Raw genomic sequence first — 14,635 nt, 5'->3', positions numbered from 1 at the left:
GAGTAATCCATTGTCAAAAGTCCTTTCCAGACATTTTTTGTCTAACTTTGATGTGTGATTAAAAAAACAACAAAAAACCCCAAAACATTTCTTCCATAAGTAGTCCATGACACTTATACCGCTAAGGACTACAACTGCTGGAAAGACCGAAAAATAATAATAATTGTACTTTTATCCTTCTTGTTTTTCTTGTTAAAATCATGTTCTTGTTGCTGTTGTTCATATTCTGCTTCTTCTTCTTCTCGATGTTAAGTGGTCTGAACAAGAAATTAACCCTGGGCCACTCTGGAAACATTCATCTTTAATCAGAATACAATGACAGCAACATTTTCCCTCTTAGTTCAGTTGAATCATAAGTTACTGAAAAAGTTTGCAGAAAACCTCCAAATATAGGAAACACATTTAAATTACATTTAATGAGACACTGTACATGAAATTATGGCATCCAGTTTACAACACAGATTTCATAAAGCACAACAGATGAGATCTTCAGTGAATGAAAAACAGGCATTTCCCTTGTAGCCGTGATCTTTGTTCAGGAGGCCCAGATCAACTCAAATGTTGTTTTTGGGTAGATCATTTAATTGCAGGTGGATGGTAATGGATGACAGTCTTTTTTTTGATGAAATCAGATGGTCTGTCATGACTTTTTCCTGGGCTGGTCACAGTAGGGCACATTTTCTAGAAGGAGACTCTCTCTGGGCCGAAGCACTGTGTAAAAGAGAGAAAAATCATTGCTTAAAATGCTTAAAATGTGATATGAGACCCCTGTTGTATATTCTGTGCATACATGTTACTTAAAAAAAGAAAAAAATTCACTCACAGAGCTCATTTTCGCCTACATGCTCCACTTGCAACACAGACTGTCTCAGAACAGTTTCCACACTTGTGCTCATTTGGATCATCTGTAAAAGCAGAAAGATAATGTGCTTTCTTAATATAAGGCAGACACCGTTAAATTATGAGACAATGGGGGCCATGGGTGCAAACATTTTGAATGGTGAATATTGATCTAAAGTTTTGCTGTTGGTTGAAAACTGTGCTGGAACTTCAGCATTTGGTGATGCTGGAGATGCTTTCTCCCTTTGGAAAGCTGCCACAGCAGCAGAGTCACACTGACTCTCCTCCCCATAAATATAACACAGAATACTACAAGAGTTCATCTTTATGCTTACATACATTGAAACACTGTCTTGTTATTCCAAGATAGTGCACCTCTTTTCCCCCCAATTCAATTAAATGTTATTTAAACATGAGTGGAATCAAGCCACTCTGCTTTTGTTTGTATGTTTTGGGGAAAACATCAAATGAAACCTGACACAGTCTGCTATTAAATAGCTTTAGTCATGCTTGATTAAAAAAGAAAGAAAAAAGTGTGAATCATACAGTACATGACATAAAACTAAATATCTTGAAAAAAACACTTGAAGACATCACCTCAGTTTCAAATAAATTGTAATGGACACTTTGCACAATTTCCTGCCATTTTATATCAAAAATGATAAGTTGATTAATCCAGAATGAGAATAATCATTAGATGCAGCATACCTATGAGATAAGAAATGGACAAAGTACCTTCTTAATATTATCCTCTGCTGTTTCATTTTTGTTTTTTCGGAACTCCTCGTTGATCTTTAATCTTGCAGCTTTATGGAAGAAAACATATAGTTATGCATTTGCAGTGGTGGCAATTACATTTGATACTGTACTTAAGTACACATTTGAGGTACTTGTACTGTTCTTAAGTATTTTCATTTGATGCTACTTTATATATTTCCACTCCACTCCATTTCAGGGGGGAATATTGTACTTTCTACTCCACTATATTTATTTGACAGCTTTGGTTTCTTTTCAGATGAAGATCTGAAACAATGGATAATATAACAAGCTTTTAAAATACAACACATTGTTAAAGATGAAACCAGTGGTTTTCATGCAGGACTTTTACTTGTAATGAAGAGTTTTTACACTGTAGTAAAGGCTCTGAGTATGTATGTCTCCTCTGTGCATTTGATGCTGTAGAGTATGAATTCTCTAATGTGTGTTAAGTGTTGGTTGGTAATCAAATAATACACACACATGTTGTTCTTCTGCTGACAATAAAAGACAGATACATAACTTACCAGTTAGTGCTCTGTGATCATCTTTAAACACAGCTGTCCTGGTTCTGTGCAGGCTTTTAAACACACGTAAAACCTGCATTTAAACACACACACACACACACACAGTTAACTTACAGCTCGCATACTTATGTCCTAAAAATGCAAGCATGTATTTCTGTAATGAAACGCGGTTTTAATAATGTTATTGTTGTCAACCATGAGTCTCACCTCCAAACGCGTCCCCATCTTGCCTCCTTGAGTTCACTTCCTTGTTCGGAGGAGAGGAAGTACCAAAACGACCAATCAGCGCAAGCTTTGAAAATGACGCATTTGAGTAGCCAATGAGCGCTCGGTGCAGTTCCACAGCTCCTAAAGCGGTGCAGACACTGACAAGAGGCTCCATCTGCGCCAACATGGCTGACGAAACGGCCAAAGCTCAGACCGCCAAGCCGGGCGGAGACACAATATTTGGGAAGATCGTACGCAAAGAGATTCCTGCCACCTTCATCCATGAGGATGATCAGGTATGCATTCAACATTCCCACTCTTTAGTAAAATGCGACTGCAGAGAAGTCACCCTGCTCCACCTCACTGCAGTTAGCTTATGTTAGCTGTGGGGTAGCTCTGCAGAAAGACCCCCCCTACCTCCGTCCCTACTGTACTAAATATGTGAGCAAGGGTGCTGTCAATTAGTTAGTCAGCCACGGTTCAGTTTTTGCTCTGCAAGTCATTCCTGTTGTCACATTTACATTGCACATGGCATCTACAGATAGCTGGCTTTCCTCCAAAACATGACAAAGGTCTAATGGGCTAATGCTAATGTTACTCTAAAGCATTTCTGTAAGTAGCCGCCACAGTTTGTGCGAATGTATGTGTTATTATTGCTGTAGATTGGATACTAAACTCAGCATTTTTGAAGTATATTGGGCCTCTTAAAGGACAGGTGCACAGTGTTTCAAGTCTGTCTTTAAAGTAGCAGTCAGGTGCCAACATCAACACTGACACGTGTGTGTTCTTGCTGTAATCATTCCACCTGTTTATACTCGCCACTTGGAGATCCATTCATAATGCACTTACAATGTAAGTGATGGGGGGGCCAAAAATCCACATGCCTCTTTCTGTGCAATAAGATATTTAAAGGTTCATTTGAAGCTAATCTGAAGCTTCAGCTGTCCAAATGAGTCAAATCAAGATATCTTTCTATGTTAGTCCCTCTTTTTGTTACTATATTTCCACCACAGCTCAACAGGGAAACACAAAGAGGAATATCTGCCACATTCACGGTATTTTTAACATAAAATACTGTGAATGTGGCAGATATCCACTTGATATGACTAATTCAGATTGATGAACCTCCTATTTGAGCTTCAGATAAACCTTTAAATGGATTTTTGCACAAAATAACTGTGTGGACAGTAAACTTGGAAAGACTTCTAAGGGATAATGATTTAAAGCAAAAGACATGACAACCTGTCAAACAAGCTTTACTGTATTCTGATTGTGCTGTGATCTTTTTCTTTTTTTTTCAAAGAGAGATTTGTGTGATGCTACAGTAAATGCTCAAAAGAGGAAAGGGAAAATGCCTGCAGTGTAAATCACAGAGCTGATGTGATCATGGTGTTTACAGCCTCATTATTTTATTTTTTACTTTACAGTTAGTAAACTCTGGTTCTAATATGAACATACACTTTATTATGTGGGGATGAATAACTGGGATCACTTACACTTTCACTTTATGAAGGCTCTCTGCCTCACCTACCTGACAGTGACCTGAACCACTGCCAGCTTAGCGAAGCACAGACTAGCTTGTGCAATGCAGATACTGGGTGGGTGTGAGCTTTCATCCAGTCTGCTAGTTGGGGTAGACAGTTACCCCTTCTGGCTCTTCCTTTGTGTTTATGTCACCACACATTTGACTCTCACTCTTTCCAGAAAAGTTTTCTATATTTCTAGACTGCTTCTTATTTACTGTCTAATAAGTCGTGTTTTATTGTTTAAAATATATCTTTTAAAAAGTACAGAAAAACCAAATACAGTATGCCACATTTGAGACCTTAAACACAACATAGATGTGCATAAATACTCTATCTGTGTGGTGTCAGTAATGGCCAGAATCAGCTTTAGAAAAAAAAGTAAAATCTTATTGAGACACTTTATTTCTGCAGATGTGCGACCACCAATCATTTATAAGGTAATTCTAGCTGAGACGCATAGTTTCTTTGTAAAACCTCCACCACTACATTAAAGTTTACCCATCATGCTGTAACAGCATGGGTGCAGAGTATCTATTTTTACAGATTGTGCAGTACATGAGGTGGACAACATCTTTGAGCAGAATTCAATCGAGTAAATGGAAGGAGTATTTATTTAGGTAGCGTTTATTACACTATATCATGAAGTGTAACTCATTTTCTGGTCCATAGCTGTCTACACAGTTTTATTATTTTTTGTAATTTGTTCATTTATGTTTAAGTGCGTCGCCTTCAATGATGTTGCTCCTCAAGCTCCCACTCACATCCTCGTCGTCCCCAAAAAGCCAATTGTTCAGCTGTCACAAGCAGAGGAGAGCGATGCCGCAGTAAGTATGATTGTTTGACCTTCTTTACCAGTTTTTTATAACAGACTGGGAAATGGCATATTTTCAGTGCCTAGACTTTCTAACAGTGATCCTTCTGTCAGTAACCACTAGATGGAGCTCTTTCTAAAAAATCTCATATCTCATATAATTTGCAAGTTGCAAGTTGCATGCTTATGAAAACTTATATATTTTAACCTCAGTGACATTCATTAATTCTCTCTCTGTCTCTTAGTTGTTGGGTCACATGATGATCGTTGCAAAGAAGTGTGCTGCGCAGGCGGGCCTGTCTAAAGGTTACAGGATTGTCGTCAATGACGGGCAAGACGGAGGCCAGTCTGTCTACCACCTCCACATCCATGTCCTGGGTGGCCGCTCGATGGGGTGGCCCCCCGGCTAACTGCTGTCTCCCAGCTTAGACCATCCTGCCATCAGTGTGTCACATGTAATGTCTAACAACCAACATGTCTGTCATATGAAATACTCTTTAAGAGTCACACAAAACCTAGAAATTCATCAACGGTAATAAAATACATTTCACAACAATGAAAGTATTTTTTTGTCTGTATTTTAAATTCCCCTGGCCGGGCTGTTACTGAATGCAGTTTTTTTTTTAAATTAGGAAGGCAATTTTAAAGCATAGATAAACACTCTATCCTAGTTTGTGTTAAAACAAAAGCCAGGTGCCCATATAAACATTAACACATATTTTGTTAATAATCTTGCCAGAATCATTACTCCTCAGATAGATCCCTTCATAATGCACTTTACAATGTAAGTGAAGTAATCCACAAGCCTCCTTCAGTGTAAAAGTAGATATTTAAGTTCGTCTCAAGCTTATATGAGACTTCATCAATCTGAGTTAGTCATATCAAGTGGATATCTTCCACATTTATTTGGACAGTGTTGAGCTGTGAAGGAAGTATAGTTTTAAAAGAAAAGAGGGACTTTGGCACTAAAAGACTGTAAAGTGGGAAGATATCTACTTGATTTGACTCATTTGGATATTCCTTTAATGTTTATTGTTTGTAATGTTGAGTTTTCAGGCACCGCTGCTCTTTTTACCTTGGCACCTTTTATAAGACACAATCAGGCTGCTGTTACTGTGGTGAGGGTGAGTGAAGAAGAGCAGTATGCTTGAAATGTCACTCACCTGGTATCCCATTACACCAGTACTTGCATTGGGTGTTACAGTGTGTGGCATACTTTCACGAAATTCACAGGTCTGTATTCGGTTTGTTGACCACAGTAAGAGAGTTTCCAGAACTACTGCTGGAGGTGTAAAATAGTTTTGTATTTGAGGTTCTTTATCATTCATTGCCATCTTCAAGCCATGGTGTCATGTAACAGGTTCAGCTCCTTTTGTACTAAGCACGGCATTTAGCTGACGCTGTAGTTTGAATACGCTCACAGGTACTTCTATTATGATATGTTAAATACTTAATCTATGCAGCCCATGGATGTCATGTCTCCATATAAAAAAAGATTCAAACCCTTGAGCATGCAAATGATTAACAGAGTCTAGCGTAGCCGACTAATTTGCATTTTCAGTTGAGACATGATTAATGGCCTAGAGAGTAAGAGAAGCCTACTTCTATTCAGTAAGAATGATAGAAATCCAGCCCTGAATACAGAATGAACCCATGCTGATCCTTTCCTTTTCTTTGACTAAAAACCAGCTTGTCAGGAGTTGTTACACAATCCAGTTTTAAAATGAAGAAATATTGATTCCTTGTCTGGTAATGGTGGAGTCAAATATAAAAAGAGAAACAAGTGAATGGCTCTGTTTTATTAACAGTAAGAAACAATGCAGATAGTTGAACAAATATAAAATACATTAAACATCCACAAAATATTGAACAAAAATAAATAAAATGGTGTTTTTTTTTCTTTACAAAAATGACAAGGAAAAAATGACACTGATCAGATGACACATGTAGAATTTAAAAAATAAACATGTACCTAGCATTCACAGTCGCCTAATTTCTTTTTTTTTCCAAAAAAAAAAAAAAAAAAAATGGGTGGAGAAAAACAAAACAAGTAACACAATTAGAGGCTTTGTTTGTACAGACAGAATAGTTCCAGAGAGGCAAGGCAGTCACTTCTGATATCAGGCAATGTGATATCATTTTTTGTCAAACCATGTGACGTCTGATGCAGCCTTTCACTGCTTCTTCACTACTTCTGTATGAAAAAAACACCACAATCTGATGTGCAAAATAAGAGATTTTCTTTTTTTTTGTTAGACAACTACATCATCTTTTTTCTTCTTTTAATCAATGCCCTTCTATAGTCAAAATGGGCACTTGGAGGCATTGCGAAACACTGTACAGTACAGTATAGAGAGAAGGAAATGAACATGTATTCTGGTACCTAAATTCACTATTGCAAGAGTATCTAAGTACTAATACACTGCTTTTTAAGTCATCTTACTCTAGAACACAGACTATAAGCTGAAGAGAGATTCAGAAAATGGTTAGTCCCCATAAAGTAACTAGAAAAGCAGCAAAGTCAATGAGAAAGGGGTTAATTATACGGTCTGTTTGCATTATTGGTACACTGGAACTTCCCCTTTGGTGGAAATAGAATAATGCACCTATATACACTGATATGAAGCTGAATTACAAGCAAAATTATAAATGTGTGGGGAGCCTTATTCTCAAAAATGTGATCATTTCTATTCACTGACGTTCCTCAAATATACATCTCCTACCACAAAAGGCCTCTTTTTTAAGTTTCCCCCTTTTTTGAACCAATCCCAGCAGCTTTTTTCATGCTCTGTTTTTGTGTGTACTTGAGAGCTCAAACTGGTTAATGACAGATAAAGAAAATTAACTTCATTGTGAGGTGAGTGAAAGCATAAAAAAGAAAATGAGTACAGTATCTACAATACAATACCAGTATCTAAATATTATAAAATATTTAGTTGAAACTGTTTGTTTTTTTTCTGTTTATCTTTGCTGGCTGAAAAAGAAGTCACATCACGAGTGACTATAAAAGTAGAAAAAAGCCAATTTGAAATCATAGGACACTTGAGTTCATGTACTGTTGCAAGAAGCTAAGGGCACTGACTCTCACAGGCCATGTCACATGGGCCAAATAAAGATATGGCAGCAATGATCAAATGTTTCATCATAATAAATAAGCTTTTTCAATCTTTGATTTGTTGCCCAAAAAATGGTCTTGACATTCAGAGAAATAGATGAACTGCAGAGGATGGTGAGTTCCTTCAAAAACATAAGCAGCTTTTTCACAAGAGATGAATTTCAAGATGGCTCAACTTTTCAAAAATGACATTATCGATAAACTCGTTAACTTTGGTAAGTGATTATTTTTTACTCAAAATGATCATTGGTTTCCCAAAGGCTGTTTCAATTCTGTAAAAACTATCGTTTAGTATTAGTAAGATCAACACAGATACCAACTTGCAGGAAGACAGCTCTCAGCTCTGTCCTGTACATGCTACTGGAGTGACGAACATCCAACTACTGGGGGAGAGAGAGAGAGGAGGGGAGGGAAAGAGTAAAACAAGGGGTGAAGGAAAATATAGGCGAGCACAGAGAGTATGGAGGCACTACAAATCCAGTTCAACAGAGTCAGTTAAAGAGATGGTTCAATGGACGGACAGTTCAAGTTATGAAATATATAAAACCTCAATTCTGCTAGCTTTGATTTGTGAAATAAGTGTAACTGTTTAGGCATAAAGCATGTCTGTTTGTTAGGTTGGTTATTTAAGGCTGCTGATAAATTCTTTGTACTGAACAAGAGCTAATAAATTATTGCAGTGTTGTATTACATCATAGTGTAAATATCTTTTGCAAGTGTTATTTTACAATGCATTTTGCTTGTCTGAAAGTACTTTAAAAGTGATCTTGTATAATATTTGAGGGAATAGAGGAAGAGGAGGGCGGGGGGTACACTGCTACTATGGAGGATGTGTTTTAAGGCATGTCTTTAGTGTAGGAGGGGTCCAGACACATGGAGAAGGCAAGAGGAGAAGACTTGGAGGAGACTGTACAACCACGGAGATGTGTCCATTGAGAGAGAGCCAGGCAGCCTTCAGTCCACCAGGAAGTCAGATTGGCTTGTATGAATGAACAGTTTACAGTTGAAATGCTAATAATACTCCCTCTAAATCATTCACGGGTCAATTTCCATCCGAGGGGTGTATCCATGATGCATCAGTCAGGGTTTAGCCAGTGGAGTCTGAAGGTAAGGTGAAACACTTCATTTCCGGCGAGGTCTGGTAACACTTCTGCTAAATGATGTTTATTATATAACCATAATCTGGTAAAGTCTGGAGAATGGCAACTGTTCTGTCTGCAGAAAATGTTTAAATGTTCTTACACCTTCCTTACGGTTGTGAACTCTGATCATCAGCCACCTGCACTCCAATTCAGACTTTATTCACATAACCTTCAAGGAAGCTTTCCGCTCACTTCTGTGCGATGGCCTCCTCTCCGCTCGGCCGAATGCGGTTGAAAGGCGGTCCTCCGATTCCTGTTAACCCTAGACCTACACTGGTGTCTCGTGCAGCGTCCTCTGTGCTGGCAGAGGAAGTCGGAGCCCTGGTGGAGGCTGTTGACCCTCCCGGTCCAGGAAGGATCTCGGGCAGCGATTCTTTGGCTGGGAGCTGAGAGCCAGGGCTGGTGGCAGAGGGGGAAGTTGATTTGGTGGCTTGGGGCTTGGTAGGGGTGGTGGGACTGGCCAGGCCGAGGCTGGCCAAGGCATCCAGGGTCCCATCTGGGTCCACCATCACATTGATCACTGAGACAGAGAGAGAGGGAGAGAATGATTGTAAATGAGCTGGTGGGCTTGTGTTTGTGTGGGAGGAGATGAGCAGATTATGTTTATTAACTAATGAAATAAATAAGTACAGTTTTGTGGAGTATTTTCCAATACCTTGAAGCTGCTTCTCAACTCTCTTCAGTTCAAGCAGAATTGAGGAGATCTCCTGCAGAAAGGACAGAAAATAAAAATGTGACAATCCTGCAGTTTTCTTGTCATCACATATTGCTCAGATGGATGGATTACGGTACCTTGTTGGAGGTTTTCAGGAGTGGTATGTCACTCTCTGATCTCAGTTTATTCTCAATTTCATCCCAGTTCCTGTCCTTATCCTTAAACAATATCCTGCAGGAAAATAGCATACAGTCACACTGGCTTTAGATATACAAAGCATCACAATAACACACCCAGGGATAAAAACACTGTTAATAATGTAACATACCCATGGAAAGTCATTATATTATGAAGTAAAATTACCTGATTTTTCCTGCTGTTTTGTCAATGGAGTGTCTGATCTTGGTGGAGAGCTGAGAGACCGAATTGAGCAGCAGGCTGTCCAACACTGCCTGAAAAGACAGAAGAAATGAAGTGTGACAAATGATAAATGACAGCGATAGTCTCTGTGGTACTTCTGATGTCATGCTTTTTTGTGTTGGTTCTTACATCCTCTCGGTTCCAGGTGCGTCTCCTCAGAGCTCGGGGTTCCAGGCTGTCAGGTGCACGGGGGCGGAGCTCCACTGGCTTGCCGTTGATCTCTGGTGCCTTATTGGTTGAAATCACAGGAGGGATCTTCCTGAAGTTGAGGCTCTCATCAAACACCCGATCCACCAACTTGACCAACAGGGAGAGATATTCAAGGGAGAGAAGATGAAATTCAAAAAAATGAAGAAAATGCTGTCCAGTTATTCTAGGTTAATTAAAAAGAGTTAAGTAAAGATTTGTGAGAAATGAAGGAATTATGAACCCTTTAAGAGTAAGCTGAGCAGCTTTAAAAATTTAATTGTGCAGCCAAAAAAAAGACTTTAATCTTTAGAACAAAAAAAAAGTTAATCCTCTCATGTCAAATAAGAAGCAAATAAAGGAGTGAAAGTGAAGAAGATGTTAGTGTTATGAACCTCTCACAACAGATGGAAGCTTTAAAGCAGCGGAGAGGTAAACTTAGCCATTTTTATCCAAGCAACACAGCAGGAGTAGCAAAGGCGCAATGGTAGCACACGCAATAAGTCAATGATAGAAGAAGAAAATCGGGCACCTTTCTCATGCTCTCCTGTATGTCCGGCTGCGTAGGACGTGCAGGGCCTACCTCTTCGCGGGTGTCGATGGCTGATCCCGGGGTGGTGGCGGCGGTGCTGACCGTGGTGCTGGGTGCCGTGCCAGACGAGCTGACCGAGTCGATCTCGCCAGCTACATCGTGGATCTCGCGAGCCAAGATGGCCAAGTCCTTAGCCAGGTCCTGGCTGATCCTGCGCACACAGGGGAATAACCTGTTAACCATCAGACAGGGTTCTTTAGGACTCAGGACAGACATCTACAAGTACACATGCAACATGCAAACAACATAAACACATGAAAACAGTACAGATGGCAGATATAATGCTTAAAAGATATTTTAAAACATGACATTGATTGATGAGTCTTGTAGAGATCAGTGTAGATCAGTACCTGGCTATCTCCTCGCTGTGTGCTGTCCAGTCTCTGATGTACTCCTCTTGCTCTTTCATGCGATGTTTGACCGCCACTCCACCCGGACCCGTCACTATGCCGGAGCCCGAGCTCGGGGTTGTGCTGAGCCTTGAGCTGCGGTGTGGGACGAGGTGATGAGGCCGCACGTGGGAACGCCCTCCGTGCTTCGGAGAATTCCGGTTGGAGCCAAACTCTTCCTCGGAGGTGGAGCCATACTCTGGTGGCAGACGTCTCCACCTGCTGCTGCTGGACACTGCGATGGTAAAGGAAGGGAAATACAATGTAAGGTTGAATCAATATTATCGTACGTCAATCCATTCTAACATGTGTTATTCATGAAGTCAATAAATGAGCTTGTGAATATGAGGCTTTGTTACTGAGGACCCCAGCCAATCCTGCTCTGATCCGAAAAAAATTAAAATGCTGCACAAAATAAATCGATAATTCTGTGTTTTGAGATGATGGAAAAATATGATTTTTTAATTTTTGAACTTAAACAAATATAAATATAAAGATAAACTTTAGGTTTAAGTTCTGTGTATCTTTCCTCTTGAGGTTGTGTTTAAGAAAGATTGGTGAGGCAAAGCATTGGATTTTTATTACATCTTAGTTCGTTAATTTACTGTTCACAGACAGCTGTAGGAAAAACCACACTGTTTAAAAAAACCACACTGAAAACAACAGAAACAGCAACAAACACAAAACTAATCTGAAAGCAGCCCTGCCCCAAACAAAAGCACTGAGCAAGATACAAAAAACCTAGATAAAGCCAAACTATGTTAAGCTGCTTCACAATGGTCACACACCAGCTGCATTAATGTAGCTGCACCATGATGAGACAACACAATGCTCTATCAGTCTCTCAGTGGTAAAATCAGGTGGATGTCTTGGATGCAAATCTCCACAAGGTGGAGCCCTGTTCCAAAACCATTTGCAGTTTGAGCTCCAATGTGGTAAAACGTTTTAACAGGAGTGAGTGCGAGTAGAGCATTTGAGTCTTCATCACAGCATTACATGACGGATGTAAGGGAGTAGGCAATGAGTTAACACTGCAAACATGATGCTAGAGCTGGGTCATCACCCTAAACCACTGACTCAAACTATATAAAGTATGCTTTTAAATAAACATCTAGCAAAGTTTTCATTGCAAGATTTCAATCTGTAAAATGCAGTAGAAATATGTTTGTATGTTTCTTAAAAATGACTTTAAATCAGTCCTACAGAAATATATATATTAGTCTGTTATTCTACTGATTCCTAAATGTGCGCTAGCATGAAAAACCTGCTTCACTTTTGAACTTGGTGGGAGTGACTGTTGCTGTGACCCAGGTCTGACACACAACACACACACACACACACACACACACACACACACACACACACACACACACACACACACACACACACACACACACACACACACACACACACACTCTCTACAGTTCAGGTACAGTACCCATCAATTCCTCCTCTGCATCACCGCCCTCAGGTTCGGGCTGAGAGCTCTCTGGACGGTGAAATCCAATGCACAAGTTGGTCACAACACAGTGAAAATGTTCACAGACAAATGGTTACAACACTAACACATAATGAGGTATGTGATGGTGTAGACTTTTTGGACTTTATCTTTATACCACATTATTTAACAGACAATGAGATCAAAATAAACTAAAATAAGAAAGCCTGATTTAAACACTGAGAAAATCTGAATAAACTGGAAATCAAGATATCTGATGTGCTCACCTGTGGGTGAGCAGTATCCAGATGTGGTCTTAGTCTTAGTCTCGTTCAGTTTGGACACACTGTTGGCCCTCATCCTGGGAGTAAGCCTGTTCTCTGTGGGTGTCGATGAGCGTAAGCCCAGACGCAACGCGGTCTCAGCTGACAGGCGGGGTGAAGAGGTGGAGCTCCTGGTCATGGTACACTCTGAGTCGCTGCGGGCTGAGATGGAGCCCACACGGGTCCTACGCGGCTGAGCCAGCATGTCCAGTCGTGACAGTCCCTTCCTGCCGGATGGTGGCTTAGACGTGGAGCTGGTGGTGGACACCTCAGACGCCACTGACACTCTATCTGCGTCGGCTAGATCCGTGTCAGACGTGTCCCCCAGCCGGGCGCGGCGGAGCAGAGAGGCTCTTGTGGGCCGCGGCTGAGGCAGCGAGGCCTGCTTGTTGAGTGAGGAGGCTGTGGCTGCCTGGAGAGTGCCTCTGGTTTTGGAGGAACCGCTGGTGGAGTTCTTAGCCGACCTGCTATCATGTTTGGAGTGGAGGACGTCATCTGAGCGTCCATATGCTGAGTGTCCAAACCCAGTCCCAGGTCCAGAGTAGGTCTCCTGATCTGAGGAGAGGATGTCTGAAATGGGGAAGGAAGAAGTCTGGTCATCGTCGGTGAGATCCAGGGAAGGCTGCCGTGCTCTGGAGGACGTGGTGGATGGCTGAACAGAGCGGCGTGCGTCAGTCCGGCTTGTCGCTTCCACAGTTCTACTTTTAGTCTTCCTCTCCAAACGTTCACGGGCACTGGCGTTCGTGACGCTGGTCTTGGAAGATGTGCTCATGTTGCTCTTCTCCCGGTGCATGCTGCTGAGGGAACGCCGTTTCTGTACACCGGCTGCTGCTTTCCTCTCTGCATCTCCAGCCACATGACTAGTTGTGCTTGCCGTGTCCACATCTGACTCAGGAGAAATGGAGCCAGTCCGAGGGGGGAAGCCGGTGGTGCCGGATTTACTGCTTTTCTGGTCTAGTTTGTTTTCATCTCTTAGTTTGGCCTCCAGGAACGCCATGACAGCTTCAGTGTCTTTCAGGAGCGTCGCAGTGTCCATGCTTCCCACAGAGTCGCTGCGTTCGCGTCCATTGCTGCCTCTGTTGATGCGTGGGATGAGCTCTGCGGGGACGTTAGCGCTGGGCTTCTCAATGGTGAAGCTGCCCTGGCGCACTAAAGGCTTCCCAGATTTCTCTCCTCCTTCTCCTGCTCCTCCTCCTCCTTTCCTCTCCTCTGACCTCTTCCTCCGCTCAGCGCTGCCAGAGGTTCGGAGAGGAGCCTTGGATGGAGAGGAGGTTGAGCTTTGTTTCCGTTTACTGGTCATCTCACCGTCCTCCATGGGTGTTGGGGACTCCCCGTCTCCCTTGTTCTCTTTCTCCTGGGGTTCAGTGTCCTGTTTTTCCCCAATCTCGGACCTTAGTCCAAGAGCTTTGGTGCCGGATTTAGCCCGGGGGTCATCCACAGGGAGCTGGGGGAGGGTCCTGCGCTTACGGTCGGTCAGACTGGAAGAGGATTCACCTCTGCTGAGGGACACACTGGACTCCAAGGCATCAGCTCCTAAAGAACAAAGAACACACAGATTAACTGAATTTTTTTTTTCTATTACAAATTACAAACTACAAGCATATTTAAGTTATTTCAAGTGCTGCCTTATATTGTATATAAAACTCCAACTTTCATTCATTTAATTTCATTCATTTTAAGCTTATTAATCCTCTGAGACTCAAGTGAC

General features: G+C 41.3%; 3 protein-coding genes across 4 annotated transcripts in view; 1 reads left to right on the top strand and 2 right to left on the bottom strand.

Annotated features, from left to right (window-relative positions):
• Nucleotides 1-232: 232 nt before the first annotated feature.
• lyrm7 (LYR motif containing 7) lies at nt 233-2,359 on the bottom strand. Its single transcript, XM_062430758.1, has 5 exons — nt 2,331-2,359; nt 2,124-2,196; nt 1,576-1,646; nt 824-905; nt 233-711 (listed from the first exon to the last, which is right to left on the bottom strand). The coding sequence occupies exons 1-5, from the start codon at nt 2,346-2,348 to the stop codon at nt 641-643; spliced, it is 315 nt and encodes a 104-aa protein (XP_062286742.1). The 5' UTR covers nt 2,349-2,359; the 3' UTR covers nt 233-640.
• A 103-nt stretch (nt 2,360-2,462) lies between these two features.
• Nucleotides 2,463-5,228, top strand: hint1 (histidine triad nucleotide binding protein 1). Its single transcript, XM_062429893.1, has 3 exons — nt 2,463-2,626; nt 4,576-4,680; nt 4,913-5,228. The coding sequence occupies exons 1-3, from the start codon at nt 2,516-2,518 to the stop codon at nt 5,075-5,077; spliced, it is 381 nt and encodes a 126-aa protein (XP_062285877.1). The 5' UTR covers nt 2,463-2,515; the 3' UTR covers nt 5,078-5,228.
• Nucleotides 5,229-6,677: 1,449 nt separating this feature from the next.
• The window catches only part of cep170aa (centrosomal protein 170Aa), a 44,907-nt gene continuing 36,949 nt past the window's right edge, over nt 6,678-14,635 (bottom strand). For both annotated transcript variants that reach the window (XM_062429892.1, XM_062429891.1), the window contains 8 exons: nt 12,892-14,460; nt 11,128-11,401; nt 10,718-10,949; nt 10,129-10,296; nt 9,943-10,031; nt 9,717-9,810; nt 9,580-9,631; nt 6,678-9,444 (listed from right to left, as the gene is read on the bottom strand). In XM_062429892.1, the coding sequence (XP_062285876.1) occupies nt 9,113-9,444; nt 9,580-9,631; nt 9,717-9,810; nt 9,943-10,031; nt 10,129-10,296; nt 10,718-10,949; nt 11,128-11,401; nt 12,892-14,460 (2,810 nt within the window). In that variant the 3' untranslated portion in view covers nt 6,678-9,112. The remainder of the gene's footprint in view (nt 9,445-9,579; nt 9,632-9,716; nt 9,811-9,942; nt 10,032-10,128; nt 10,297-10,717; nt 10,950-11,127; nt 11,402-12,891; nt 14,461-14,635) is intronic.

The sequence above is a fragment of the Scomber scombrus genome, chromosome 12 (genome assembly GCF_963691925.1).
Source record: "Scomber scombrus chromosome 12, fScoSco1.1, whole genome shotgun sequence".
Taxonomy (NCBI): Eukaryota; Metazoa; Chordata; class Actinopteri; order Scombriformes; family Scombridae; genus Scomber; species Scomber scombrus.
Note: the sequence above shows the minus strand (reverse complement) of the source record. Positions and strands in the feature narration are given on the sequence as shown.

Excerpts from the sequence above, each read along its gene's own strand:
- lyrm7 (XM_062430758.1), bottom strand. Across the intron at positions 906-1,575 it reads CAGAGGATAATATTAAGAAG|ATGATCCAAATGAGCACAAG; the intron begins GTACTTTGTCCA and ends CTGCTTTTACAG. Across the intron at positions 712-823 it reads TGTAGGCGAAAATGAGCTCT|TGCTTCGGCCCAGAGAGAGT; the intron begins GTGAGTGAATTT and ends TCTTTTACACAG.
- hint1 (XM_062429893.1), top strand. The coding sequence starts at position 2,516 with ATGGCTGACGAAACGGCCAAAGCTCAGACCGCCAAGCCGGGCGGAGAC. Across the intron at positions 2,627-4,575 it reads TCATCCATGAGGATGATCAG|TGCGTCGCCTTCAATGATGT; the intron begins GTATGCATTCAA and ends TTTATGTTTAAG. Across the intron at positions 4,681-4,912 it reads CAGAGGAGAGCGATGCCGCA|TTGTTGGGTCACATGATGAT; the intron begins GTAAGTATGATT and ends TCTGTCTCTTAG.